The sequence below is a fragment of the Temnothorax nylanderi genome, unplaced genomic scaffold (genome assembly GCF_030848795.1).
Source record: "Temnothorax nylanderi isolate EJ_2023f unplaced genomic scaffold, tnyl_v1.0 TNYL_tig0190_pilon, whole genome shotgun sequence".
Lineage (NCBI taxonomy): Eukaryota > Metazoa > Arthropoda > Insecta > Hymenoptera > Formicidae > Temnothorax > Temnothorax nylanderi.
Genome location: NW_027249252.1, coordinates 131,013 through 157,460, shown reverse-complemented (window position 1 = coordinate 157,460; position 26,448 = coordinate 131,013). Strand labels below are relative to the sequence as shown.

At 45.6% G+C, this 26,448-nt stretch overlaps 1 protein-coding gene across 6 annotated transcripts; it reads left to right on the top strand.

The window, feature by feature from the left end:
- The first annotated feature begins 5,323 nt into the window (after nucleotides 1-5,323).
- Nhe2 (Na[+]/H[+] hydrogen exchanger 2) lies at nucleotides 5,324-26,075 on the top strand. 6 transcript variants are annotated; one of them, XM_071716662.1, is made up of 19 exons: nucleotides 5,324-5,952; nucleotides 6,494-7,973; nucleotides 10,262-10,525; nucleotides 13,144-13,340; nucleotides 14,894-15,150; nucleotides 15,639-15,856; nucleotides 17,189-17,391; nucleotides 18,019-18,108; nucleotides 18,552-18,622; nucleotides 19,325-19,540; nucleotides 19,632-19,767; nucleotides 20,035-20,052; nucleotides 20,134-20,274; nucleotides 20,369-20,441; nucleotides 20,529-20,633; nucleotides 20,875-20,976; nucleotides 21,318-21,488; nucleotides 21,763-21,921; nucleotides 22,962-26,075. In XM_071716662.1, the coding sequence occupies exons 2-19, from the start codon at nucleotides 7,475-7,477 to the stop codon at nucleotides 23,210-23,212; spliced, it is 3,171 nt and encodes a 1,056-aa protein (XP_071572763.1). In that variant the 5' UTR covers nucleotides 5,324-5,952; nucleotides 6,494-7,474; the 3' UTR covers nucleotides 23,213-26,075. The 6 variants fall into 6 exon arrangements, with proteins under 6 accessions (XP_071572763.1, XP_071572765.1, XP_071572769.1 ...); XM_071716664.1 differs by having other exon boundaries at nucleotides 5,324-6,751; nucleotides 6,843-7,973; XM_071716663.1 differs by having other exon boundaries at nucleotides 5,342-5,452.
- The last annotated feature ends 373 nt before the right edge of the window (nucleotides 26,076-26,448 follow it).

Genomic DNA, 26,448 nt, shown 5'->3' with positions numbered 1-26,448 from the left:
CTTCAAAACTTTCCGCCGTCTCAGGTTCAGCGGCCTTTCCATCAGCCTTATCGCCCATCATTCGCACGTTCTCCGCGAAATGAGCCCGACCCGTAAATCCTCGTCATTCGCCAACGTCCCAATTTATATTCCGACTCCTCGCCGGGAATATAAATAACTTTAATCATCATTGCATCTGCGTATCTGCATGTCCATTAAATAGCATCGACGAATGGAATACTTGTGCCATCGGCGACACATTTACATCGGCGTGAATTTAAATTCATGCCGGATACTTCGTATACGTACATAATACGTCCCCCCCCCCCCGAATAAACTAATTACACCCCCGCGCGCGCATCACCCTCGCTGATCGAATTACTCGTAATGCATCAAACTAGTAAATTTCCGCGCGATGAACGTTCCGTCGTAAGTAGGTAAATCGCGTCGACGCGCGAGAGCAAAAATAGTTAGTTACGCTGCACCTTTGACGGCGCGCGGCGAGCAAACGATCCTTTTTCGCGGGGGTCTTGTTTACGCCGCAATAAACCTGAAAGGTCTCTGAGAGACGCAGGAAGATGGATGGACGTGTTTCAGCACGAGGCGGCGCGGCGGCGCGCGGCGGGCTCCCAATCCCCCAGAAATGCACCTGATTGTGGACGACGGACCGGACGTAAACGGAACCTTGGAAAAAGGGAAGAGGGCGGCTAATCGCGAGGAAAAGTTCGCGGACCCGCGCGCGCGGCCAATTTCCCCTTTCATTCCGCATCCGGCCGCGGGTGTATCCGGCTGAGCGGAGGGAACGGTCGCGGGGTAAGGGAAACCGACGGCATCGAGCGATCTCATTTCGGATTCATATAGGTGCGCGATCGCGCGAATGAATAGCGGCTAATTAATATACCCATCGGCGCTCTGCATCTGTTTAACATCTTAATTACGATCCATTCGGCTGTTCGTGGAGCTACCGCGCTCGCGCGATAACCGTGCCGATCGCCAATTCATCGTAAAATCGATCCCTGCCGGTTTCGACATCGCGAAATTCAGACTCGCCAATATTCTGCGAAAAGATGGAGCGAAAGAGAGAAAAAAAGTCGCCGATGTAATTGCGCGTGTTTGACGTTGTTCTGTGCGTGTTGCGAACTTCGCGTAACAAATAGCACAACACCTCGTAACATCCCTTTATCCTAAGGCGTCTCAATAAACTCCAGCGCGAATACGTGACCGGGACGGCTACTGCCGTGACTTGCGTAATATCCATTAATCCCAATAAGAGAGAAAGTCGCGATTGAATGAGTTAACGAACTCGAGCCCTTCGCCATGTATGAGTAAAGGCGAAAATATTACGCCTTACGTCTAAGCGTCTTATTTGTCTCGATAAATATAGTTTCTCCGAGATAGTTCCATTAATATGCAATGAGCGACTGTCGGCTCGCCGCGCCGTCATTCCAGCGTCGCCGACGTATGAAAGTTTTGACGACGCATCGCCGCACCGACGCCTCTCGACGACCGACGACGTCGAGACGAGAATTCGCGCAAGTATATACCGTTACTCTTAACGCTCTTCGCTTTCTCTCGTCACTTTTCCCTCGCCACTGTTTCCACGTGGGTGTTTCACCCTCGTGGAACCCTCGCGCACCCTCGTTCGCTGCCTTTCCGCATCGGGGAGACGGAAAGCGGGCGAGGGGCGACGGAACGGCCCCGTTAACGCAGCAGCGTTGACCGAGCCGAGCCGAGCCGAGAGCGTCGTTATACCCCTTTCGAATCATCGAGCGATGCACGAAGCGTCGTCGTGCGCGGTATACCTTTTAAATAACGTAGCAGCGTATCCGTGCAATGTTGTTCGCCAGGGGATATAAGCCATCCCCTTTCCAATCTCGCCCGGTAATAGAGGGACAAGAAATAAGACAAGCAAAATTTCGATTTGACGTACCGTTTGCGACTTTATTAAATCCAGAATACCGTTCCTCTCACGAAAGCATGACGGGATATCGGCGGCGGAAATATGGTGGAAAAGCTATCGCCGTTACATCCTCTGTGTGTAGTCGGATTCTGTACAATTCTTTCAAAGCCGTAATAAATATAGCGCATTTGACAACTTTGCGCCCGACTTTGCTGCGAGCCGCATTTATTTCTGCATTCTGCACCCATGTTGCGGAGTTAGAAATATATCTCTAATAAATTTATATATTCAAATCTCGAAATGAAAAATCGCCGGTACTACAAGAACGTGCAATTGTCGGTATTACAAGTATGTGCCATTCTTTAAAGTCTTCGTTTTTTGGAACTGTACAAGTTTCGCGTATGAAAAGCACATGTAACATATAGCTCATGTTATATAACTGAAACGTAGCTCATATGTAAGAGGGGATTGTCAGTACACGCGTTTACGCAGATATACACTGAAAAAAAGTTTTGGTTATAATAACCAAGGCTTGGTGAAATAGCTTCAACTAAAGGATTTAGTGATTATGACAAAATATTTGGTTAATATTAACCAAATTTGTTAACATTAACCAAATTATTTCGTCATAATCACTTAGTTGAAGCTATTTCACCAAGCCTTTTGGTTATTATAACTAAAACCTTTTTTCAGTGTACACGTCTATTATTGTTTCACGTGCGCGATACGCCAATACTACACGCAACTGTCGTTTCCATTGCCGTGATGTCCGAGTTTCCAGTCGCGTACGACGACCGCCGAGAAATACAATCGTTAATATATGTACCGAGGGACCCGATCTGATTAAAAATCCACGACCACTCATAACTCTCGGCCATATGCCGCTCGTCGGCGCGCGGCGGCTCCAGAAATGCCCTTTAAATTATGGAGCACGGGGAATGTCGTACGTTATACGATTGCGTGCCCCGCCGCAACAAGCGGTCGTTCCCGGCAGGGCTGTTTGCGAACCCTTGCCTTACTCGCCTCATATTACTCTCGGCCCCGGCTCTATTCGCGGGCGGGGATAACGCCGCCCAGGTCCGGGAACGATACCCAGCAGGCTAATTTCAGGATAAGCCGCGGTAATGCCGCGTACAATCGTCACGCAGCCGGCGCGCTGCGGCGCGAGGGTGAATTCGGAATCCGGGCCGCCGCGCCGCGCCGCGCCGCGCCGCGTGGTCGCGTCTGGCCGACCGATGGTGACTCGGATCAATGCCGCTTCCTTCATTAAAGCACCATTCGGTTATAGCGCCTGTCCGTTAGAAATATTAATGACGGCGAAATTACAGGCTCGATATAATTACCGAAATACGACGTTCGGTAACACGCGAGACCCTGTGGGTTAATTCCGCGCGATCGCGGTCCGTCAAGCTCCACCGCGCTTTGTCGCTCGTCCGGCCGCACTTTCGCTGCTCGCGTATCGTTTCTCCCCCGGTAGGAAGAGAAAGGGGAGCACGCCTGTTCATGACGCGAACGCGAAAATAATGTTGCGATTACGTTCTCTCGGTACGAAGTCGAAAAACGCGACAATCCAAGGTTGCGCGCCGCGTGGCGTAACGAAAAATCGATAAGTAGCCGCTAGACACGAACGACAAAACAACGAGAGATGGAGCGAATAGAGGGCGAGACAGAGAGAGGCGAGAATGAAAACAGATGTAATACAACGTCTTTCGTTGAATCTAATAATAAGAGAAAATAAGATTGTTATGATATACAATCAATCAATATTAAATAAGCTTAATTTACGGTCCGAGCTTGGATCTTTGTAGCCTAATAATATTTTTTTGTGTATTACACATATATTTTTTCCATAACTTTTGTAAATCGTGACAAGTTAGTCGGCGCGCAGTTTAAGGTTGGAAAAAATATATGTGGAGTACGCAAAAAATATAATTAGACTACTGCAGAGAGCCAAGTTCAGACCGTAAATAGCTTATTTAATATTGATTGATTGAAAATAATCTTTTAATGAAAATTTGATGAGGAGGTCAAATCGCGGCACACGCGAAATTATAACGACGTTTTGAAAAATAAAATATGAAATCTCGTCTCCAATTAACGCCGAGTGGGTATAAAGAGATTTGACCGGTAGACATTCGCGGGAGATAATGGCCTCGCGCGAAATGGCATGGAATATTTATAAAGTAGAAATTCGAGCTATTCTTTCATTCGTCATTAATGGCGACGGCGAGCGGGACGTGGTGTGTCAGAACGGAGAGATGGGGGGGGGGGGGCAATTCTTTTTCGTGCGATTCGCATCGCGTTTATCGTCTCGTCGCGATTGCCCTGTCGGATAGCGACGATAATGCGATGCCCTAAATCAAACTGTATGCGCCGCGCCGCGCCGCGCCGCGGACTACTTCATCGCGCGCACGAAATTCCACGAGGACGAGCGCGCGAGATCGTTTCTTATCGTTTCGCCGCTAATCGTGCTTTATCGTTGTGCAAACAAGCGATTCCCCGTATGCTGGCGTATACAAATAGCAAGCGTAACCAAATAGATCCCGGCTTTCCGGTCGAATGACTCCTTTTATTGATCCAGCGAAGCGGCAGATTCGTCGACACGCGACGACGCGCGGAGCAATCAAGTGTATGACTTTTAAGACGGGGTCGGTTAATTAATCGTGCGCCGCTATGGGAAGAAACTAGAGAAGAGAAGCAGCCCTCGGCACTCCAAACGCAGCGCTCGGGATCAACGATTTTTACGTCCGGGTGGATTTGCGCTCGCCACACACCGCGCAACGTACGACGCCGAGGGGGTTTTCCGTAAAGCCGTCTAGATCTTGATAAAACACAGGGCGGTTGTCGAGAGGTACGTACGGAAGATAAGCGCGCGCGCGCGCGGGAGTTAAAGTGGCGAGGGTAAAGCGACCGCGCGCGCCTCTCTATCGTTCCGCAAACAGCGGAGCCCGTCGCCTTGCGAGGGGTTCATTTGTCAAGGCAGAAGCTACTCGACGTCCTGATAATTTTTTATTGTGCAAGTAGGCCGCAATAAATCCTTATCTAACCGCATTTTCCGCCGCGCTCGTCGCACGAATTACCGCCACCGCGCCGTTGCGTTGCGCAAGAAGCGCGACGCCGATCAGCGATTCGTCGTCGTCGGGACGGCGCGTCGCGCGTCGCGATGATTACGGAGGAGGAAAACGGGATCTTCTTCGCTGTCTACGTCGAGTCGCCGCGATAATGCTCGGTGACGATTGATATGCCGTACATACATCACCGTCGCCGCCGCGCCGCACCGCGCGCCAGAAAGATCTCTCGCGCATACGCCGAAATATCCGACGAGCCGGCCGCGCGAATCCGCGCGCGGCATCGAGCGATGCCGGCGTATCCGGCTGCTTGCGCAAGGTCAAGGCCTCCCCGAGACCCGGCGAGTGCGACGCGACGCGACGAGTCTCCTCCGGTTTAAGATCGTCAGTCAGGGCTTCGCGCGGCCGTCGCCGAGACGTCGAGACTCCGGCATCGCGACGCTCCCCCCTCCCTCCTCCCGCCCCGTGAAAAGTGGAGCATTTCGCGCGTCGGTTGCGCGAAAGGGTAAGCCGTGGGTGCTTGTTTGCGCGAGGAAACCACTACCGGCGAAATATGCCTCGCTGCTGTGCACGAGCGTTTCCTCGAGCGGGTGCGGAGCTCGACGGCGCGCGAGAACGACGCCGACGCCGCGCCGAGAACCATCGGGGCGGCATATGCGGCAGCGCGACCCGTAAAGCCTGACCGCAAACGAGCCGCGTTAATAACGTCGGGCGAGAGTATTTCTGGCGGGAGAACCTCTCTCTCGGGCACGGCACATCGGCGTAACGAAACGTGCAGCGACGTGCGCGCTCGACGGCGCCGCTGGTCGAGGGTATAGCTATATCGGGGCGTCGCGACGCTTGCGCGGGTTTCATCGACGATCAGCTGGCTGGAAAGCTCCGGTGGTGGTGGGAGCGAGCGACTCACGCGAGGGTAGGCGGCGAGGAGGGATTCAGGGATGGACGGAGATGGACGAGAGGACGAGAGAGGAATAAAGGGGACGCCCGCGCCCGCCGCGGTCTAACGTGTGTAACATCCATTCCCTATCGGCGCCGACGACGAGGGCAGTGCCGACGGCGCCTACGCGCGTTTCCGGCAGCGCTTCCCCGTTGCTCGGCTGCGGTTTACATCGGCGTCGTCGCCTAGGCCGCCACCGTCGGACGACGGCGACGGTAGTGCGCGTCAGTACTACCGCGCGCGGCCGTGCAGTGCTGCCGTATTCCCGTCGTCGTTCCGTCGTTCCGTTCGGTCGGTCGGTCGATAGAGGCACGCCGGCGAAGGTGCGACGTAACGTCCACTTCGATGAGTCGCCCGCCCGTATTTTATAATGCGGCGCGCCCGTTATCATCGTCGCGCTTCCTGTCCCTCCACCACGTCGTCGTCCACGGGCCGCCGCGGCCGCGCCGCGACCAGACCTCGCGCTCACCGCCGCCGGGCGACTCCGTAAAGACTTGAGAGCGTCGCGGTATTCGCGAGCGACGAGCGACGAGCGACGCATCCGTCCCCGTCGTCCCGTCTTGTCCTCGTGTCGCGCCAAGTAAAGTCGAAAGTTGTTCTCTCGTGCAGCGTTCGCACGGGTTTTCCGTTTGCGCGGTGGGGGGGAGAGAGTCCAATTCCCTGCTCCGAACCGGAAAACGGCTGCCTGTAGTTTCTATCCGAGGATACGATCGCCAGCCTGAGAGATCTTATTCGGTTCCCTATCAAGTGCGAGCATTCCTAACGGTGACGAATCTGGCCAACATCTTGCGATGCGATCTTACTCGAGGGACATGGACCGCCAGCAGCAGCTGTCATTATAACGCGCGACGTCTCGGCGCCGAAGCGGTATGAGTCACGCTTAATTATTGGGTTTGACGTTTTAGCGATTTACGGCCGCGACACACTTGTCATCCTTCATTTCGGATTGTGGTTTAAGCGATACCGCCCGGAACCGGATTCGCGTCCAATCGCCTCGCGCCGAACCGGTCGGCGAATCCAACGGCGAAGCAGTTTGACTTTGTTTTTCCTCCTAAGATGTTACATCTGTACGGTGTCATTACCAAGATGAATGTTGAAGCTTCGCCGCTTTAACTCTCGAATACATCGCGAAAGGAAGATTAGAGAATTATTTATCACCGAGAAAATCTCTTCGCACGAGCGGACCGTGCGAAGACACGAATTTTCCTTAACGAAAGAAAACGGAGATCGTTCTATCGTCGTGTACGAGCGGATCGGGGTGCTGCATAGCGTGACCCAGGGGGCGACCACGCTATCGCGGGAGAAACGCGAGGGGTAGAATCGACGGTGTATGTGATCGCACTCGAGGAGGGTAGCGGAGGCGCCTCGTCGAGTAAACCGTCCCTGTCGCTGCTATACGGGGATTATAGGGGAGTCAATCGCGGGGAGCCCCCGCAGCACGTGCGAGCGTGCTCGTCGTCGTGGCGGTTCTCTTCTGATGGTACAACGAGTGGAAGTAGTGACTCACCGGCGACGGACGAGCGCGGACGACGGCGCGGATCGTCCACGGCAGAAGCACCGTCGTCGACGTCGTCGTCGTCGCCCCGCGCCATGGGCCCGCCTCCCGCCCCGATGATCATCCCCGCGCTCCTCCTCCTCGTCGCCGTCGTCCTCCTCGGCTGTCCGGGATGCGGCCGCGCCGATCTCGCGCCCTTCCACGAGGTCGGATCCGCGGAGCGGATCATCCCGGCGGAGAAGCATCCCGCGTCGTCGCACGGGCCGCGGATCGACAACACCGACGACTTCCTCGGCGATCCTCACCGCGCTTACCCGGGCATGAACTTCGGGCCCATGGGCCCGGTTGCCCGCTCGGGCCTGCCGAACGACGCCACCCTGCGCAGCCTCTCGTCGGCCAGCGGCGACGATGCCGAGCAACGTCTCCCTAAGGAATCGCAGCTCGCCTCGCCGCGCTCCGGCGACGACACCGCCGTGACCGGCGTCCAACAGTCGCCGAAACCGGAGTACCACATCGTCAGCGTCGAGTTCACGCGCGTCGAGACGCCCTTCCTCATCGGGATTTGGATCTTGTTCGCCAGCATCGCGAAAATCGGTAAGTGTCGACGATAGCCGATCCGAAATTTATTCGTACTTTATTTCTCCCCTCTTGATGCTGTGTTCGGGAGAGAATACGCGTAGGCGTCAAGCGTTGGCCTCTCTGGAACATATCGCTTAATGTAAACAACAGACTTTTCAGCGTTTAAGAACGAACGCATTGTAGGAAACGACAGGCAGATATGACATTTGCGGTAAACATTTGCAATAAATCAAGTGTACTCTTAAATGAAACGATATTCGTCCGAGAAGCTAATATCTCGCAGCTATGTTTTTTCCTTCCGAGATATTTGCGTCGATAATACAGCAAATGAGTATTTGCCGGTGTACTTAAGAGTCGTACCTTTGGAAGACTCGTTATCTACTTCGCAGGAACTTAAAGCAGGAACTCAAAAATTCAACAAGCCAAATAAAAGCAACATTTCTCTCGTTATAAATTTAGTTTCATCTCTCAATGGAAAATAATATAAGGTTCTTTTTAGAAAATAAACATTCTGATTATATCCCCAAATGACATATATCTATGTATAATTTACTGTTTATTTGCGATAATATGCGCGACAAAATTGGAAACAGTCAAACAATACAACGTACGTAATATGATAATTTCAAACATTACGATAGACATGTTGTATGAAAATTGTCATGCTGTATAAACACACTTTGCGTCTATTGTCATAACCGAATACATCTGTCACAATTTTGTTATCCGCCGAGCGCATATCAGGCTGCATGAATTTTCATAGTGACGCTTTTCGATGAATATATTAGCGCGCCCCATTTTTCCATTTGCTTACATAACAAAACCTGGCAAATGTCATTTGAAAGCACGCTGCAATATTCGTTACGTTATGCAAGGCTCATTACCCTCTTTCGTTGCAATGAAATTTATTTTTAATTATTTATTTCGAATGAATAATGCCCAGGGGAATGTGGACAAAAAGCTATTATCGTGTCGAAAATATCGAGTAAAAAGTACCTTAACAATTTGTGACTCGTATATTATTTCATTTCGTACAAATCAGCGAAATATATAACGCCTTCGTGTGCAAGTTCTTGAAAGTTGCCCGCGCGGCAGAAAGTCGACGATTTTGCATTTCGAGATGCATGAAGATGCTGCAGCACTCGAAGACTCAAGAGTGCGGTATCTTACGATGCACGTAGGGACTCATTTTTGTGCGCGCGGCGTACGATAAGCGCCAAATGAACTCGAACATGGGCGTTCCATTTACCGCGGATACCCCGTTCAAGTAATATAAATGATCGAAACCCGATGAACGCGCAATTTTTTCTATTTTCTCTCTCCGTGCAATTTCACTCGCATTGCACGCACGCGTGGATACGCAAGCACGCGGCGAGACGTGGTAGGTGATGAAAAAAACAAACAAACAAACTGTGCCGCTGGTATTTCTGTTCGTTTGACGGAGTGGTAAAAGTCACGAGAGCGAAAGAAACGGGCAAGAATAAAATACACCTGCCTCTATAAAGTTCGCGCACCAGTCGCGCGAATATCTCGGCAGGGCATAAACTTTTGCGCTTTGTAGAATCATAAAAAATGCTGCTGTAAGTAAATAAAACAGCTGAATTTTTAATAATGTCACGAATGCCGTTTTCCAAGCACATCGTGGCTCGTACCTACGTTCAATGCGGCTCATTCGTCGCGTTACGAGTTAGGCTGGGGCTACACTATGCGCGTTTTCGCGAATCGGATTCGCGAATCGTGCATTTGTATACCATGTGTGCTTAGCACGAATGGCATACAAATGGACGATTCGCGAATCCGATTCGCGAAAACGCGCATAGTGTAGCCCCAGCATTACCCGCGATTGAGGCGAAGATTCCACGGAGAATGCTGTCGGGCAAGATGCACCGAATATCCGGCACGTTCTCGAACGGATACGTCGTACGCGATATAGCACGACACGCGCCAACGGAACCCTCCGCGAGCAAGCGGGGGGAGGGGGGGGGCCCACCACGTGCCGGGCGTGAAGAAATGCGGGGCACACGCGACACGTTGCACCTGCCGTTGCACCGCTCCGTTGGAATCTTCGCTGGCGCAGCACGCCGCGTGTTCCGTCACGGTTAACTCCCCGATCGAGGCCGATGTAATTTCGGTGATTCTGATTTTCGACGCTGCAGACCGCGCGAATCGTTCTCACGTCTCTCTGTGACTTGGGATCTGAACCCCCCCTGGTCAGAATTATGGAAATTAGAACGGTCTCGGTCTCTCCTCTCGATTCGTTGAAGCTGACGATTAATGATTTAATACCCGTGATCGGGGTCCAGGCTTCCACATGACGCCGAAGCTCAACAAAATCTTCCCGGAGTCCTGCTTGCTGATCGCCGTCGGCGTGATCGTCGGCCTGCTGTTGTTCCAGGCGAGCAGCGTCCACATATCGCCGCTGACGCCCGACACGTTCTTCTTGTACATGCTGCCGCCCATCATCCTGGACGCCGGCTACTTCATGCCCAATCGGCTGTTCTTCGACCATCTCGGGACGATACTCCTGTTCGCCGTCCTTGGGACTATATTTAATACGATGTCGATAGGTTGGTAAAGTGCAGCGACAACGTGACGCGACAATACCCGCGCTGGCGCGGTCGACCGAACGCGGCGTCGGACAAAATTTTCGACTCGGAAATATTATTTCTTTTTCCCTCGTCGCCCCGACTCGGGCTTTATCCCCGTCTTGCCCACGCAAACCGATTTTGCATATGTAGAAACTAGAAACGCGAATGCTTATCCACCCACGGGCTCCCAGGAGGCACTGGGCGCTAGGACTCTCAGAATGATTCCAAGCATAAATGTTACGAAGGCAAATGTGGTCGTAACGTTATGACGATCTGCGTCAGAAAAAAATCAGGAAATAACTTGAATTGTGATATTACTATCATTATTGCGATTTAAAATAAAATTTCAAGACCTCGTCTTTAATAATTGGAAACCATTTTTTTTTAAGACAGTATTATTTAAAGAGCTAAATAAAATGACTACACAGTCTAAAGTCTAAAAGATTCCTCCTATATATAATATGCTTACTACAGCTGCACATAAACTGCTAACATCTGTTGGGCACCGTATCAAAAAGTGAAGCTGTACAAGACATCGAACTTTCAGATTAGTTATTCGCGTAGCAATCCCTTTGATTTTACGAACTCTAAATATAATTTTTTCCATAATTTCTATTTTTAACTGTAAAACCATATTTTTATACTATAATATATTGTTTTTATTTTTAAATTTTAAAACTTCCGACAAATAAGTTGCCGCAAGGGGGAAAAGTAGACTTCCGGATAAATCAAATTTAATAGCAATCTATTAAACAATTCTAGTGCACGTGGATAAGAACAATCCCTAAAAAGATTAATTAAAAATCTGAAAGTCTAATAAGACTTTAAGCAAGTTAGCTGTGTGCGTTATACATATGTATAAAGAGAAGCATACATAAAGAAAACACCCCGGCCATCCCACGGATGGTGAAATTTCCATTCTTCACTTTTGCTCACGGTCTGCTCGCGGTCTAGCGTGAACGCAGATGTTCGTCTTAAAAACGCGGAGAAAACGCGCGGCTTGAAAACGAAAATAGCGCAACGCGTCGAAGCGGACGTTGGGACGATGCGCGAGGCAAGCGACGACGACGACGACGACGACGACGACGACGACGACGATGATGACAGCATGTAGAGCATGTGCGGCAGTCGTCATCGCGAGGATAGTCGCTATCATCGCAATGATAACGCGTAATTTCGATTGTGATTCCGATAACCACAGATTTCGAGCGAAATTGTCGCTGTGACCAAAAGGAAAAAAAAGAGAGCGGAAAAAAGAGAGCGACGCGACATTTAAGTCTGAGTTATTTAATGCTCGATAAAATCACGTTAAGAAACCATGATGGGATAAGATAGACACATTGAGAGTAAACGGCAGACGCGATTATCGATTAGAATTGACTTTATGTAAAAAGACTATTAGTGCCATATTTTCGGACAGTTACTTCTTATCGCGAGAGATGCCAAGACTATGTGCCAAGGGCGATAGCCCTGTAAAATGTTTCATAGATGCCATGTATAAACATTTATGAGATACAAAATAAATGTAGAAAAGTACGTTCTGATATTCTTCTTATATAAATAAATAGAATGTTATAAATATACTGTCTCTTTTCTGGAACTTTAACATCTGTCTCTTGTGACCTGTTTTATATTGAATTTTTTAATATTCCAATTCAAATTTGGACACGAATTTTTTTAATATTTATTGAATTGCGTTTCGAGAGGAAACGTGGAACAATACGGCTGTAATTATTTACAATTTTCATTCGGCATCAGAATTCTGCCGAATATCAAAATCGTAATTTGATAAAATTTTAATAAATACAGAAACGAACACGTGGAAAAGTACGCAGATCTAAAGTTCTTCAAGAGACGCAAATGTTTTTGCGAATAAATCGCGACGACTTTTCGAAGACGACGGGAGATAAAATAAAAGTGTGAGAAGCGTCCGCGCGATAACGTTACATAAAAATTTAATTATTTCTAATGATGTTTGCAGTAATTATCGGGATAAAATCCAACGAGATATCCGATTAACTGAATTAATCTGTAAGAACTCGCGACGGAAATGAAAACTCCTTGCTTCTCTAGAATCGTACCGCGCGTAAGTTTCAAATAAGAAACGACACGGTAAATACAACAACGTCTGCGATCGATAACATGAAATTACGATTATTAATTAATTAAAAAAGTGATCGGAGTAGATTAAAAACTATATTTTATTATCGAAAACCTACGGAGAGCTTAATACCAAGAGGGTATGATGGTATATCCCAAGATGGTATATTCCTCCCAAAAGGGAGGAATATTGCGAGTACTTGATAGGTATGAATATAACACGTGGGCGGGGCGTCGGTATTCGATAATGCAAATTTCTATCTTTGGCGACGTTAATCTCTCTCTTTCTCTCTCTCCCTCTTGTCGTGATTCAACGTTCAATGACTTTGCGGATCGATGAGATAATAATAATCCCGATAAATTGACAATTTATTCAGATATATTTAAAGCGGATTAACGCGACGCGATATATTCGTGATAATTAAGATTAAGGACGCGGGGAAAATTACGATATCAGATATTGGACGTGCACGATTAAAACGCTATTTGCACTTTAGGTGTGTCGTTATGGCTGTTGGGAAAAAGCGGTATGTTCGGTTACGAGACGCCTATCCTCGATATGCTTCTCTTCTCGGCGTTAATCAGCGCTGTTGATCCCGTGGCCGTGCTGGCCGTCTTCGAGGAGATCCACGTCAACGAGATACTCTACATCGTCGTGTTCGGAGAGAGTTTATTGAACGACGCGGTCACTGTCGTGAGTATTACATTATTTACATTACGTGATCCTGCACGCCAAGGACTTTGTTGCGTAGGTAGTACTACGCTACGCACGTAGAAATCTTTGTCTTTTTGTTGCAAAATGAGAAGGTCTTCGACATTTAGACAAAGATTAAAGCTGATCAGTCGTTCGGTCTGCGAATACGAGATTTCCGCACACATCTGATAAATAGGCATAAGAAGAAAAAACGGAGTACACGAATATATCTTCTTTTTCGAAATAATCGTAACAAATGCATAAAAACACATCAAATGAGTTTAAATAATCGTAATAGAAAATTATAAGTATCTCTTTGATAAGAATATTAGAATTTTTTAAAGAGTTAAGGTCCAAATAAATAAATGGACTAAAGATAAAAACAGGTTTGAAAGTAAACTATGACAAAGAGAGGGTCGCTCAGAGTCAAAATTCAAGGAAAATGTAAAGTTATCAGGTAATAAAGCCTAATGTAAAAATCGTAATTAGAAGAAGGAGCTAAGGAGAAATTAAAACCGTTGTTGGATGGAGTCAATTCTTTTTAAAGCAATGATATGTGATTGATTTGATGTTAAGTTTTGTTTTTTCTTGATGCTTTAAAAAACAGACTTACATTTTTTTAAGAATTAATTTTCTCAATTATGTTATCTTTTACATTAATGATCGCGGAATATCAATCAACAATATAATCAACAATATGCCAAAGAAAGATAACAATAACTAGCATGCAATTTATTTATCTATGATATCGAATTCTTGCTCTTTTCACATTCTCCCACATTGACCCTGAAGTTGACGTAGATTAATATCCTCGCATATCACATTTTAAAATGTCTGATAAATACACGGAGATAGAATATAGCAAAGCTTGACACCGCCCCAAATGACAAGCACTCGTCGGGCGACCGATCGATATAACATTGATCACGTTGTACATAAGCGCGAGTCAAGTACCAAATACCTTCGCCTCGCTTAAAAGTTAATATCGTATTCGCTGGCGCACTTTATGTCTGTGATCTGTAATGTTCCGCTTGAATAAAACAAAACGATATTATGTAAACGCGTTTTTATAAACATGGTCGTCGCGACGATTTTAATACACGTGTCGCCAACACTGGCGCCTCGACATCATTCATGCACAATTAACTCTAAAAAAAAGTCTGTGTGTCGTTTAAGCGAGAAGAATGTAGCGTCGCAAAATACGACGGTTTCTAGAAATTCATTCATTCCGTTCCAATTTTATCTGTTACGTAGCGAGACTGAATGCCCCTACAAATAGATCGGTATATCTCTGTGCCGTATCTATAGTTTCTAGTATTATATTTGCAATGTCGTTTAGTCGACCGCGTTAGTCGTCCGAAAAAAGTGTTCCGCTTTGCCGGAAAAATTGGGTCGTGCTAGCTAAGAATGGTAATGCGAAGAAGGTTGAGCCAGAGCCGTTAACGATCCGCCGCCTATTAGTTTCGTGCTGTTGCGAGGCGAGGCGAAGGAAGGAAAGTGTCAGGGGTTACTGCGACGACCGAAGTAAAAGGCCATTTAATACGAATACGCAGGTGCTCTATCACATGTTCGAGGCGTACAGCGAGATGGGCCCTTCCAGGATCATCTACACGGACGTGCTAACTGGCCTAGCCTCGTTTTTCGTGGTGGCGATCGGTGGCACGGTCATAGGTGTAGTTTGGGGCTTCATCACTGGCTTCGTGACCAGGTTTACTCATCAGGTGCGCGTGATAGAGCCGATCTTCATATTCGTGATGGCGTACTTGGCATACCTCAGCGCGGAGATCTTCCACATGTCCGGCATATTGGCGTAAGTTAATCATCGGCTTTTTCGACATGTCGCGTTGGCATCTTCCAGTTTCGCGTCGCGTTCCAATAACACGTTTCAACAGATATAATCGCTCAATCGCGAGATCAAATTCATCTCTCTGTTGCGAACGTAACGAACACTATCGGAACTATTATAATCTTGAATATTAAATAAGTACCTATCGATAAATGGCGGTATCAATTACAAGAATAAGTTACAACAACTTGTTGCATTGATCCTTGGCACGACTCTGCAGAAATTATAAGGAACTGAAATAAACGCCAAGAAACTATCGCGAAGGAAATATTAGCTGGATCAATGCCGAAATAGAGTTCTAAACAGTATATAGCTTAATTCCCGGTAGTTACGTCCGTTATAATTACTCGCGTTTACAGACAAGATTCTCGGCTCGCGAGGTTCAACTTTGTCGAAACAACGATGATTTGCCGAGCCGCTCGTTCCCGTAATTCGCGATCCCTTTATTCCAGAATAACCTTCTGCGGCATTACCATGAAGAATTACGTTGAGGCCAATATATCGCACAAGTCTCACACGACCGTCAAGTACACGATGAAGATGCTGTCGAGTAGCTCGGAGACCATCATATTCATGTTCCTCGGTGTCGCCACGGTGAACAATGCTCACAACTGGAACACGTGGTTCGTCGTCATGACGATAGTCTTCTGCTCCGTCTATCGGGTTCTGGGTAAGTAAAAGCCTGATTTTCTAATTTTATTCGATTGAGGGGGGGTGGGGTCAGAAGGAAGAATTCTTCCTACCTACATTTGGCCTACCTACCTTTGAATAGCTGTTACGTGATATACGAGGGATTACTGCACGGAGAGAATTTTTTGTTATATTTTACCCTTAAATTCACTAAAAACTTGGGACAACTTGGCAACCAAGGAATTTTTAAAATATACAAAAGACATTTTACAAACAACGTGATAAAAATTACCAAGCAGATTGGTAAATTTTGAAAAATTATTGAAATTTCCTAGATATATTTTAGTAAAATTAATCAAACATATTTTATATTTTAATGTAATAGATATTAATATTTTTTATTACAGTAGATATTAATCAGAATAGCTCGCATAAAATTCTTGGTGGTACATGTTGTCCCACAACTACCATGATTTCAGGGTAAATTTTAAGAGAAAATTCTTTCCGTGTGTTGCAATTTGTTCTTTAATAAGAATTACATATATTTGCAACGATAGTTTCTAAAGCTCCTAAACATTTTTACGGTACAATTCTACGTGCGTGTTTTTAGACTCGACTTGTAAAAGTACAAATCATGTAATTTTCCGAATCGGCTAATAAAAAGAAAATTGGCACGCACAACTGTTGGCGTGGAAAAAGTTTCAAGAAATATTGCAATAAGAGGGAAACGAGAAAAAGTAGCGTGACAATAGCGAAATCGTGTCAAAGAATTCTTAACACGATCGCGCGGGCCTTGACCGGGCCAGCTGGACAGGCCGGGCGTTAAGGGCATCGCTTCGAACCCCGGCGCGGCGAGCCGGAATGGCGTGTAAAACGATATGGTTAAACGATGAAATCATAATGGGACTTAAGACAATTGACTCCTACTTACACGAGTATCTTGCGTCACGCGTGAGCGACGCGCTTCGCTTATGGCTTCTTGTTCTAACCGGACAATTTGTCACTTGACCGTGTGGAAAGTGTGGAAAGATAAGGGCAAAGCCTAAGATGCCACGCATTCTATTAGAAGTATTACATCGGTACACTCAACGTTTCACGCGCGCCTTTGTAATAGGCAATTAACGATGGCTCGTAATTAAATAAATCGATCGAGATTGTAATAGACTTTTATAAAACCGAAGATATAACGCTCTAAACAGTCTAAACTATAAAAATAATAAAATCAAGAAGAATAAATACATGACAATACGATATCGGAAATACAGACTCTTAGAAAATTCTTTTCAACTTTAGGGTGAGCTGTAGGCTATACCAAACAATGCTACGCGTTTTTAAAGGGGATATTACAGCCGTAATCACGCTCGTGTTACAGGCGTGATAGTGCTGTCAGCGCTGGCGAACCAGTTCCGGCTGCACAAATTGGACAAGGTTGAGAAATTCGTCATGTCCTACGGTGGTTTACGCGGCGCCGTGGCGTTCGCCCTGGTGCTTCTGATAGATCCCAAACACGTGCCCCTGCAGCCCATGTTCGTCACCACCACTATCGCTGTTATCTACTTCACCGTGTTCATCCAGGTAGGATCGCATGACATGCATGATCGCGATCGATCCATGACGAGTTTCGTGCGAAAACGAACACACACGTGAGCGTTGCATAACGACGGGTGTTTGCGCGTGTTCTTTCAAGGAGTGCAAGATTGCAGATCTTGCGCACTGGTAAACCGGGCCGACCCAGTCAGCGGCGTCTTTTTCACGGAATCGATGACTCGCGCGTATTTCGAGACACGGCCAAAGGTGGCACGCGTTCCGAGAGAGAGAGATAGAGAGAGAGAGAGACGAGGACTATTTCATCGGAACGGAGAGAACGGTGAGAAAGAGGAAAATGATCGCCATTAAACGGACGGATGATCCGTTTAATCAATTAATGAGCGGTGATACAAAGATGCTAGCCGCAAAAAAAAACAGCTCGGCTTTGCACGTGTGCTTTGTGTTGCGCGATCGATCGGAAACCTAATATCTCTATGCCGGCACATACGTGAGCATACACTTTTGCGTCAAACGCGTTTTATCAGCCGCGCGTTGCTTCTCTCTCTCTCTCTCTCTCTCTCTCTCTTCGCTCGACGCCGACCGATAAAATCCGCGTCAGGAGCGGGCGCGTCCGGCTCGCGATGACGCCCATGTGTAACGCGCTCTTATTTTCAGGGGATCACCATCAAGCCCCTCGTCAAAATTCTCAATGTCAAAAGGGCCGAGAAGAGGAAGCCGACGATGAACGAGAGGATCCACGAGAGGGTACGTTACACGACGAAATTTATTTCGGTTGTCGTTTGCTGTCGCTGTAATTCGTTGTCATTGTCGGGGAAACAAATCGACGTAGATTGTCAAAAATTCGACAAGATCGTTCGATCGTTATCGCCAAACTGTGACGATAACGGAACGGCGACCTATTACCTCGAATCCGGTTACGGCATATAACTCATCTTTAACGGGAATGACAGAGCTATACGACCGATATGAAGAATAGGGTCGAATTGTGAAATAGGATAACGTTAGTCATTGTCGAGTCGCATTACAGAATGTGTATATAGCGGCAATTTTTACCCCGGGACTTTGATACATCATTTCTGCTTGCGTCTGCATTTGCCCGCGTATATACGTAGCTTAAATCCCGGCGGATCCGTCGTGACGCCTGCATCGAACTGAAAGGTAAATAACGTCTGTCTCTCAATTCTTAGATAATGGATCATACGATGGCGGGTATCGAGGACATTGTGGGGAAACACGGCAACCACCACGTCCGGGATAAGTAAGACGCTTAGTCGTAACTTTGTGTTTACTCAACTCGGCCATGTTTGCGAGCAACCAAACCAGAATCTATGAGTTATTAGCGTAAAATAATAAACAGAAGCGAGATTAGATTTACCCTTAAGTACGCAGCTTTGCATATATGCACGACTTTTCGATGCTCGCCGTGTACTCTCCCTTGTACGATGTTTGAACTGAAAACGCGCGGCTACGCACTGTATATATATATATATATATATATATATATATATAAAGGGCTTTCTCTGCGCGCTGATTACATATAATACTTCATCGGTTGTTAAACAAGAGTAAAAAAAGATTCAAGAATTAAAAGAATTCAAATTAATAAAGAAGAATATTTTTTTAAAAAAAGATTCTTTAAGCAGTCATTATTTATTTTAAAACATACTCAGAATGCGAAAAATTGCGCATTTAAAGGGTCTATATCTTTCATGTATCTAAATAGAAGTACAATTTTTATTAAGATGAAAAGTATTTCTCTCAAATATGATACAGATGGATTATTTGTTTGTTGCCGGAATATTTTTTCTGTATTTTTTCTCGTTTGTTGCCGGAATATTTTTTCTGCATTTTTCCCTCCCTCTCTCTCTCTCTCTCTCTCTCTCTCTCTCTCTCTCTCTCTCTCTCTCTCTCTCTCTTTTATCCTCCCGATAAAAATATTATCTGACTTGGTTTGCTGTAGATTCAAACGATTCGACAATAAATTCATTCGACCTTATCTCGTGAGAGATTATTGCGGCGCCGAGCCGAAGATTCTGGAAACTTACTCAAAGCTGGCGATGAAGGATGCGCTGGATTACATAAGAAGGAACGCCTCCACTATCGGCAACATTAGCGGCACCGAAAGTATGTCGGCGATATTCCGTAATTACAGCAATACCGGACAGTTCAATGGAAGGTGCGGAATTCGCCGTTGTACGCCTCCTCTGACAATTGTCGTTGATAAAATAAAAGCGCAGTCTCTAATCGTATTCTTTTCCTCTCTCCAGTCCCAGCTGCAGCCAGCTCGAATCGGGATGGAATATCGATCTGCAGGAACTGGAGTACAATCCTTCCAAAAAAGACCTGACGGACGCGAGAATTCACCATCTGCTCGCCGAAGAGCTTTGTAAACCGTACAAAAGGGTAAGAGATTACGGTCGAGTCTAGATTTTCTTCAAATCCACTCCAAATCTGCTCGTGATATATGATCTATCACATAATATAATATATTACGTGTAATGAAGTGGTAATCTCTTCTACTGTCAAAATTTTTTAGCCATGTCTTTAACAATTTTTAAATCAATTTAGCTCAGGCGGAAATGTAATTGTTTGCAATTCTCTAATATTTACTGAAATATCTTGACATATTTTTAATTTTATTATTCATTTGCTGCTCTGGAAATTTATCAGAGCTCGTCTATAAAACATGTTAGTAGCAAAATATTTTATCATATTTTAAAACGTATCGCGTCTAAGAATTTTGTACAAACATTATGTTAATCCATGCAGCATCGACGTTTGAGCTACAGCCGACACGCGGTGAACGATCGCGATCTCTCGACACAAGTCAATTACAAAATGCACATGAATATTCGACGGATGGTGGGGGAGCACAAGCATCGCCACAAACGCAGCAAAAAGTTGCTCAAAGTAAGGAATCGATCCACGATCGTTTGTCGTATTTTATTTCGACGTCTTTTACTTTTTATTCGACTTTTACCATTTATCGATTTCGATTCTATAGGACGGCAAACAGAATCACGTTAGTTTCCCAGAATTTCAACAGCAGAACGGCTCGACAAAATTATTTACGCAAGGTACGTGCAAAACGTCGCGGATAATTAATTGTACCTCAAGGTTTCGTAATTTTTTCCCCCCTTTTTTTCATGGATTATCGTGCACAGATTACATCAATGGCGTGCTGTACGAGTTGGAAGACGGAGAAACCTCGAAGCCCTCGAGCAAAGAGGATTGGGATTCGGCGATCACGTTCACCGCACGAACATCTGGTAAGAAGACTTTTCTTCAACTTATACTAAATCGAATTGAACTGAAAAATTATATTGAAGGTAAAAATATATCGACGAAATATATCGAATGAGGCGGCGATGAGGAAACGATCAGGATATCTCGTTTTTTTTTTTCTATAGCAAAGATTACATTTCTCACAATTTGTGTACAATATAGTTACTTAATTATCTTCTTAAAAAAGAGTCATGATTAATAAAGTTTAAAATCTTTAAACGAAAGATTCGCCGAATGTAAACGCGGACAATCAACACGCTACCACCGCTACTACGTCGATGGATACAATAAATACGGACGAAGGAGACTTGAAAATAGGACGCGACGGTACGTTTTTTAGAAAAGAGAAAGATCTCGAGCGTTGGCTTTGCGTGAATCGTTTCTTTTCTTTCAGCGTATTTTTTTTATATTGTTCAGCATTTATCGAAAGCAGTCGCTGATCTTGTACTATAACAGTGAACCATGTTTCTCTCTTTGCACCTTTTTCATATTGCTGATCATTTTTTTTTTTTTCGTTTGTTTCGCCAGGGTTTGGAATCGATATAATTTCGGTGGACACGGGCTTTTCGTGTCTACCGGCACCGAAAATTGCGAATCCGCCGAAATCATAGCGATTTCAATTTCCATTTCGTACTCCTGTTACTATTGTTTTGCGGTGTTTGACCTAGGCGCGGAAGGTAGCTACAGAGTAACCACCCCTACGGCCACGGAAACTATGTTACCGTGGAAACGTGAGGACGATTACGAGTCGGGTCATCCGATCAAGCAGCACGAATTTCCAGCCTGGTGCTCCAATAAAGAATACCTCGCCTACAGCTCGCCCTCCGCCACTTTCTTAGGTAAAGAGAAAAAAAAAAGAGAGAGAGAGGAAAACGGCGATAAATCAGTTTAGCTGTTAAATATTAATCTACTGTTAAAGTTTCGTCGATTTTTTTATCACAAAAGAGTAACGAGTATGAAAACTGATAGACCGTCATGACAAGCGTAAAGTCAGTTTACCTTTAAGAAGATTAACTCTGAAAACTTTCAGCTCGTGCAGGAGAGAATCGCTCACTGCCTATTTATTCCCAGCGGTACTTTTACACGCCCGTGTTGTGTCTTTCCGCTTTTCAGGTGGGATCGAACAGCCGAAAGTCCAATCCGTGATTGGCCTATTTCGACGCGAGAGCGTGTGCACGCCCGACAGTATCGATTGCCAGGAGACCGTCGACGAGGCGGACGAGACGGACGAGTACACCCCTGCGAAAATGGATTCCCCGGCGAAAACCAAGGGTACGTGACGCAAAGCGGAAGGAGGGTACGTGAGGTTCATTTTTATTTTTTATTCCTTTTCTCTCCCCCTTCCCTTTCTCTCTTTTCTGTGCAAACCGAGGTAGATTGTTGTTTTCATTCTACAACCCCTTCCAAACTTTCTAATGCGCAGAGGAAGTACTCTCAAATATTTACCAAGATTTATATCGCCAATGTATAAAAAAAAAATCGCACGTTTCTCTCTCGAAGTTTTCAAACAATATCTCAGACGTCGATGACATATAATGACTATAAATTAGTGAGTTTAAGTGAGAAATGTTTAAAGTGACACGCGAAAGACGCAAAACGTTGAGAAACACTGACATACGCTATTTTTTAATGCGTTGTGACGGACGTCACTCGCGTTGCGTTGCACGTCCGTGGCTATTTTTGCGAGCAATTGCAAAATAAGCATCGACACGCGAGTGCCCGCAACATGCTAACCGTTGTTTCGTTATAGAAATATTGTTTCGAGAATGGATTGCATGCGTAAATGTACAATCTCTGTTCTAAGACAATCTAATACCTTTGTTACAAATCCATACCAATTTATTTTGTTTATCAATGTCATGCTGTGTTATTTAATTTTTCACTTTTTTATTTACTGTTGTACTAATCGCTTTTTACTTCTTATCCTTTTATCATTCAGACATTGGTATTCGCTGCGATATTTGTGATAACGCCGCGGCGGGGAAACCGGTATCCTTTAATAAATGTACTTAATGTCTACTTGGTTTCGAGATATTAAGTTCCTGACATGTATCAATTTTATTATCCCATTTTACTTATCAAATGTCGCATGTATATGTATTGAAATTTTTCAAACAAACTATTTTCTAATCTAAGACATCGGTCATAGGTGGAAAGAGAACATTATTTGTGAACAATAAGAACATTTTTTATCGGAGTTAATTACATTAAATCTCTTCAAGATACATTTTAATAGTTCAGGGATACCGATAATCGGCCAAGGCTCGCGATTTTCTCGAATAAACGAAACGTTGGCCTCTTTCCTCTTCCAGGCAACCCGAGGAGGGTGCCCGCGAGGAGGGTGTCAATGATGGAGCTCGGCTACGCCGACCGAGCTCGCTTGGGGGACAGGGCAGCGGACGACGGGTCCCACTCCTTGCCGGACTGCTGGAATGTTCAGAGAGCACGCCTTAACTCCCTCGCCTGCTTACCCCATATGCCGAGCCTGTCGACCGCCCTGCTCACCTCCTCCACGTCGGACTCGTCGGAGGACGTGGATGACGAGGAGGAGGAGAAGGCTTGACCCTTGGGGACCGTCGCCGAGGAGCGATCGTCCGACTTCGCGGACGTCGAGCGTCGACAGCGTCGACCCTTTCGGCGACCACCGAGACACTCGTTGCTCACCTCGCTCCTGCGACGACCGAGCGCCCCCGTTTGAGAAGACCTGCTCTTGATGAGCCGCCTTTTGCAGGAGGCATCTCACGAATCTGAATCTCGGCCTGAATCTTGTTGATATGCCTCGCAAATGTGCGCAACAAGACGTTGCGATGAACAAATCCCGGGAGAAATGACAGTGCAGAGAGAGGGAGAGAGGGAGAGAGATTGCGATTTTAAATTGAATTTTGTACGAGAAGAAATATGTAGGAAAACGCAGGAATTTCATGCTAATAAGATAACTTTAATAAAAATTTATTAGATGATTATCTAATAAATTAGATGAATTACGAAAGAGATAAGAAAAGGAAAGATATTCTTCTACAAAAAGTTAATGATGAGTTTCTCCGTGCAGTAATGCGACAAAGTGGCGAATCTCTTTGAAGTGAATGATCCTCTATTCGAGTTTTCGGTATTCGCGAGATCGCTCGCCGATTCGGAAGGAAGCGCGAGCAAACGACACGTATACGACGTTGAAATTTGATGAATCACTGTTATTTTTTTCTGCACGCCACGTGAACGTGAGGGTGAAGGCGCTTGTCAAGAGCAAGGTCTTATTTCTAAATCCGTCTCTAAGACGTCTTGGAATTGTGGCCTTAAGGAACTGTAGAAGTGCTTGAACGCCGACGATTTGTACGATTTGCTGCCGTCGTCGTCGTCATTGGCGTAAAAAATAAAAACTTGTCGGTGCTATCGATTAAAAGTCTTGTTGTGCGGCGTCGCGAAACGCGCCCCGCCAGTTTGTCCCAAGATTTTACCACGAGTACCCTTCTCTCGGGGGTGGATTCGATGATTCCGGCGATCATCGCTGCTGTATACTTCGCGATTAGACTACGATCAGACTAATCGACTTAGTAGAAAGTTATACGCGCGGAGTCGAGTTAAAAACTTAAGTTGCTGCCGCAATTTGCTAAATTTTGAAAACAATCCTGCCAGTAGCATAATACGAACAACTTACGCTTAACAATGTTATTTCCGGTAAAAATGTCTAATTTTCGATAAAATGATTAACTTACATTATCTCCGAATTATTTTACGACATAATTTTCTATAGAGAAAGTTTAACTTTGATCTCCATCGTCGCTTGATAGGAAATATTTTTATTTTTCTTAACGATCAGAGCGTTTTTTAAAAACGCTTATTGCACTGATCAAACTGTCAATTGTAGATAGATACCGATTTAGATGTATCATACATTTTTGGAAATACAAAGACGAAGGACGATTCCGTCATGATAAAAAATTATGCATTTTTAGTTATTTGATTGAAGTTACGGCTTTTATTCGCTAAGTCGCTAGTCTGGCCGCAGCTTCGCGGACGACGATAGTCCAACATTAGGTGCGTTATATCGTTAGCGGTCCCGTTATCGCGGTTCTGACGCGTGTATACGCACGCATGCGTGCAACGCAGCACGTCGCGGTGTACGTAGACAACATCCCGTAGCGACGCATCCCCAGCTGAATTTAGGAGAACCTCCTTTCAAGCGAACGGTTGCACGACGTTCGGTCGACGATGTGCGATTCGTGTAGAACCAGACGAGAGAGATGCGGTATAGGCGCGCCGCTCTCCCTTCGAGTATGGCCTTAAAAGAACAAAACTTTCCGGCAAGCGGATACTCGTGAGTAAACGGTGCCTGGTGTATGGTAATACACACTGTTACAATACATTGTTAATATCGCGCGGCCACGGCACCGCTTGGTCAATATATTTAGCGAAAAGCCGCCAGCAGCATATGTACATACGGTTTTTCTTAGAGAAGATACGCTAGCAAATTGTCGGCATCCTCATCGTTGTCATCCTCAGCAGCATCCTCATCCTCACTATTTTTGTTAACGTCTAGTATTATTTCGCGGACGGAAAAAGAGAAAAAAGAAAAGGAAAGCGAGAGGCGGAGCGCGACCATTTAGACCATTCGGTACTCTAATTATTATTGTTACACTTGTTACTATCGCTAGTATGTGACTATACTAGTTCTACTACTAATAACTAATAATGCAATTATAGCCATCGCTCGGCGCGGCAGGCGGAAAGCGGAAGCGTCGAGCTCTTGCTAGTTTCGAGGGGAACTTTTGTCAACCAGAGTCTTTCGATAGTCGGTGACTTATTTTGATTTGTTCAAAATACGAATCGAGAAGAGAGAGAGAGAGAGAGAGAGAATGCAGTTACAAAATGGGATCGCGCCTCCAATAGTGGAACCTTGTCATCGACCATCCCGAATACTTCTGTTGCATATTGCAAAAATTGCGATCTTTCTTGTATATTGTTTTCGCATCGCCCATAGCGATTAATATTAATTTTATTAACGTCATAATTATAGCTTAGATTTTCAATAGACTCCTGGATCTTTAACTTTTTGACAATTACCTCATGGCTCTTGGGGACCCTGCGATTTTTATACTTCCTTATAAATGCATCGCACATTGCGGAGTACTTAATTTTAGCGTACGCGTTCTCTGATACCGAACCACTTTTGTATCTACATAAAAGGGTGACAGGGTATAAGTTCGCTCTATTTAAAAAAAGAAATCAGAGAAAAAACACACGGGAAGCTTTCTGCAACGATAAACAAAACTGATTTCGCAACGGATTTGGAAGTTCCCCTCGTATGGAATATTCCTCGCGGCCTTTAGTTACTTAGACCGGATGAAAAAACGTCGGACTAGTCTCTAGGTGCTAGTCTCTACGCTGTTGATTTGTTAAAAGGAAATAAATGTTTATTTCTTAAAAGACTATTACATTTGATATTTTTATTTCACATGTTCTCTTACCTCTTTATCCCTGCCGATTCTTTAAACGGATCATTCTCGCTAACGATGACACTCGAGTGCTGATGGATCGATGGGAACCTTTTATTATCAACACTTTCTCGTTCTTCTTCGTTAACATCTTGCTTCTTAAAAAGAAAAATAACAAAAACTGTAAATGTTTCTGTAACTATATAATTCTTAATTCGAGTACTTCCAAGCAAGAATATTTCCAATCGCCGTATCGAATATTTCTAATGTCACGACCGTCCGAACATCCGTCCGACAGCATCGTAAAGTCATCTTCACTCACGGGGCAATTACGAGCCAGGCAATAAAGCAATTATCGTTGGCCGATGAA